This window comes from Octopus bimaculoides, chromosome 8 (assembly GCF_001194135.2).
Source record: "Octopus bimaculoides isolate UCB-OBI-ISO-001 chromosome 8, ASM119413v2, whole genome shotgun sequence".
Taxonomy (NCBI): domain Eukaryota; kingdom Metazoa; phylum Mollusca; class Cephalopoda; order Octopoda; family Octopodidae; genus Octopus; species Octopus bimaculoides.
In genome coordinates this window covers 67,068,143-67,072,763 of record NC_068988.1, presented here as the reverse complement: position 1 = coordinate 67,072,763, position 4,621 = coordinate 67,068,143, and the positions used below count along the sequence as shown (strand labels likewise).

At 36.5% G+C, this 4,621-nt stretch overlaps 1 protein-coding gene across 1 annotated transcript in view; it reads left to right on the top strand.

The window, feature by feature from the left end:
• Window positions 1–4,621, top strand: part of LOC106867808 (atrial natriuretic peptide receptor 1) — a 900,438-nt gene that overhangs the window by 551,807 nt on the left and 344,010 nt on the right. The window contains exon 9 of the mRNA XM_052970159.1: window positions 2,485–2,568. Within this exon, the coding sequence (XP_052826119.1) occupies window positions 2,485–2,568 (84 nt within the window). The remainder of the gene's footprint in view (window positions 1–2,484; window positions 2,569–4,621) is intronic.

The following is a 4,621-nucleotide window of genomic DNA, read 5'->3' as shown; positions in this document are numbered from 1 at the left end:
ACACACACACACACATATACACACATACATACACAAACACACGCACTAGGATGTGGCATTGGGACAGACCAATGTTCCGTTAGACTGCGAAACACACTTCACTACACACTTATGCCGCCGCTTACAGAATTGTTGTTTCCTTTTTGTCATAACCTGGACATAACAATGTCAAATGAATTCCGGAATTCAATAACATCACAGATCTAAATCTATAAAACTCGTTAAGGCGTAGGTGTGGTTACGTGGTAAAAGATGTGCTTCCCAATTTCATGGCCCCAGGTTCATCCCCACACCTTGGCTTTTTGGGCAAGTCTCTTCTACTACAGCCTCGGACCTATCAAATCCTTGTGAGTGGTTTGGTTGACGGAAATTGAAAGAAGATCATCGTATATATATCGTTTATTCTTTACTTGTTTCAGTCATTGAGTGTGGCCATACTGGTGTACTGCCTTGAAGAGCGGTTAGTCGAACAAATCGACACCAGGATATATTTTTGTAAGCCTAGTACTAATTCTATTGTCGATTTTGCTGAACCGCTAAGTTATAGAGGCGTCAACACACCAACATCTGTTGCCATGCGGTGATGGGAGTATAAACTCAGACACAAAGACACGAACGCATTACATATATATATATATATATATATATACGACGGGCTTTTTTTCAGTCTCTGTCAACCATATCCACTCACAAGGACTTGGTCAACCCGAGACTATAATAGAAGACTAAAGTGCCACGCAGTGGGACTAAAACCAGAACCATGTAGTTGGGAAGCAAACTTCTTACCATACAGCCACTCCTTACCTAAAATATGAGCCTCACGGCGGTGAATCGAACTTCAGTCTCTTGCTTGACAAGCAGGGATACTTACAACCATACCACTGTACGTGTGTGCATTTTTATTTGTTTCCCGCCACAGCTTGACAACTGATGTTGGTGTGTTTACAGCTATGTAACGTAGCGGTTCGGCAAAATTACCGATAAAATAAATACAACGCTTAAAAAGAAAATAAGTACTGGAGTCTACTAAAATTCTTCAAGGCGGTGCTCCAACATGGCCGCAGTTAAATGACTGAGACAAATAAAAGATAAAGAATCTATAATCCATCTCTCAGAATAAATACCGTAATAAATAAATGTTTAATGTCGCCAATATATCGTTTAAAATGCTTAGTGGTAACTCGAGAAGCCGAGTGAAGATCCAGGCGCACTAATTTAATTGAACAGAATGCGCGTGAATTGTTGCTGTTGGTAGTGATGTTTAAACTCATTTCAGTCGTAATTCAGCAGAATTTAGCACCAACGGGATTCAAGTCCTATGCAGTTCTTTTTTTAATTTTTTTTTTGTATTTTTAATAAAATACATACAGGTCTACCCTATCTAATGTAACTTTACGTTTTTAATAGAGTTGAATATGTAACTGCTTTTTCTAGCACGTCATGTAACTCTGTATAGACTCCATCCTTTATTGCTTATCTCGTTGAGTCTGTCTGTGTTAATACACTATTTCCCAAGGCACCTATGTGAAGAAATTTGTCTGAAGGAACGTATGTTCGATGGGTTTCTCTCAGTTTCCGTCAACCAAATCCACTCACCAGCTGCGAGGTCATAGCAGAAGGTGCCACGCAGTAGGAATGAACTCGGAATCATGTGGTTGGAAAGCAATCTGCTAACCACACAGGCAGTCCTCAGCATTAATTTACCATATGATCTACCGAATTTATACACTATACCAAACAGGTTTTATGTGGCCTGTTGTTCTGCGAGAAACAGCAGCGAAATCACTATCAATTGAAACACACTTCTCACTTGATACCATAATGAAACTGTAGAAAATTTTGTCTTAGATTCATTAAGATTACTCCCTAAGAAGTCAGAATGGTCATGACTTTAATACTTTTCATTATAGTTAAATTTGAGTCTATATAACAACAAAAACAATATTTCCTAAAATATAACATAGATTTCGAAAATGCGGTTCACTTTTTCTTTTGTATTGTTTTGTCTTTGTATTATATGTAAATTGAAACGCGGTGAACTAGGGTCGATAGATTAAGTAGCAGTGAAATACTGGGGTTGATCCTATTGAATAGCCCCCTCCTCAAAAATTTCAGGCCTTGTGCTTATAGTAGAAAGGATTATTAAGGTGGTGAGCCAGCAGAATCGTTAGCATGTCAGACAAAATCCTTAGTGGCATTTCGTCAGTCTTTACGTTTTGAGTTCAAATTTCGCCAAGATCGACTTTGCCTTTCATCCTTTCTGGGTCGATAAATTAAATACCAGTTAAGCACTAGGTTTGATGTAATCCACTTGTCCCCTCCCCCAACATTTCAGGCTCTGTGCCTTTAATAAAAAGGATTGTTTATAAATTGACATTTTGGAGTAAATATGAATCCACTGCTTCAAGTTTCAGTATGTTAAATGCTATACCTCTTTAATTTACCTCAACATAACATTTCTTTTTTCTAATTTCTCTATTTCAGCGCCAATCAATGACAAGTGCACCTTCTGTCGATACATTGGCATTAGATACTCACCAAGTCTTCACACGTACCGGTTATTACAAGGTAAAGTCTAACAGCTTGTACTTAATATATCAATGATAATTATGCGTGTGAATGCTGTGTGCCAGTGGGGTGAGGTATATAATGTCTATGCGTGTGTTTTTTTCTGTGTTTGTTTTGATTTCAAGTCATATTATTATATATTTACACACGTACACACATACACGCACACTCACACACACACGCGCACGTTTGTACAGCTGTGTGTTTGTATGTATATATGCATGTACGTGTGTGTGTGAAGTGTATCTGTAAGCATACATTATATATACTATACAATATGTATTTATACTTTTATATGTATATATATATATGTATATATATATATATATATATATTTATAATATTCATACATACGAATATATATATGTGTGTGTGTGTATAAACGTGTATATACATATATAATTGAATACACACTATATATATATGTGTGTGTGTGTGGTCATGTATACATATATATATATATTCGCACGTACACATACATATAAACGTATATAAGCGTTTATTTGTGCATGTGGATGGATGGATAGATAGATGGATAAGAAACATATTCCAACTATAACTTTACTAGCATTTTCTGTTTTCCATTAAACATCAAACTAAAAAATAAAACTTCTTTTCAGAAATTCTGATTTCTTATATGTTTTTTACCGTTTTCGTTATTTTATTTTATTTTTTACCAAAATAATGAACATATACAGGAAATATGATCAGATGCAGGTTGGGTACGGAAGTAAATATTGTATTCACAGCAATAAATGATTAAGCAGCTTCTTCCAACCATCCTCCGCATAATACAGAACATACAAATCTCTAGCTGTATTTCTTTAATTATTTATATAAAAGCCAGCGTATCTGTTGTCTTTACATCATAATGCCTGGAAGTATGCTATCTTTTAAAAATAAATATATATATATATATTTTTTTTCTGTCTCTCAGATTGATAAGGAACGTGAAAAAGTCACAACTTAACAGTGTGAAATATCTCATAGATAAACATACACATACTGTTATAAATAAATATAGATAGATAGAAATATCTATATATGTATGTGTATATATATATATATATATATATATATTTACGGTTATATATTCAGCGGTTTCAGCGTCAAACAGTGATTAGGAATAAACTAACTCTAGATTACTTTTAAAATGTTTGTGATATATTTCAACTGCTAAAGGCAAGTTCACTGCAGTCACCGTGTAAAAAAAATTCTCTCGCGTTAAAGGGTGTAAAAACATCATAACTGCCCAGTGCTGCTGCTTATATAATTATACATTTTTATATATAAATCAAAGGTAGAACAGAAGAAACACAAAAAACGAAAACCGTGAAAACACAACATGCGGGAAAGGGACGATAGCACGACAACGACAAACAAGACAAAACAGTCGAAGTCCGGAATATCCACGTAGGTTCGCCCACTTAACTCCAATACTACTCGAAACCGGCAGGCCAGGGACTTAAGCTAAGACCATTAAGCAAGGGCAAGGCAAACGAATGTACATATCCGAAAACAAAGAAGTAAATAACAGAATTGGTCTTTCGACTATAGGACGAACGTAACATATGAAATAGAATTATACATGTGTGTGTTGGTACTCCGTCGCTTACGACGTCGAGGGTTCCAGTTGATCTGATCAACGGAACAGCCTGCTCGTGGAATTAACGTGCACGTGGCTGAGCAATCCACAGACACATGTACCCTTAACGTAGTTCTCGGGGGGATATTCAGCGTTACACAGTGTGACAAGGCTGGCCCCTTTGAAATACAGGTACAACAGAAACAGGAAGAAAGACTGAGAGAAAGTTGTGGTGGAAGAGTACAGCAGGGTTCTCCACCATCCCCTGCCGGAGCCTCGTGGAGCTTTAGATGTTTTCGCTGAATAAAGACTCACAACGCCCGGTCTGGGAATCGAAATCGCGATCCTATGACCGCGAGTATGGTGCCCTAACCACTGGGTCACTGCGCCTCCACAGAATTATACATATACAATGGACAAACGCCTTTCGGATTATATATATATATATATATATATATATATATATAT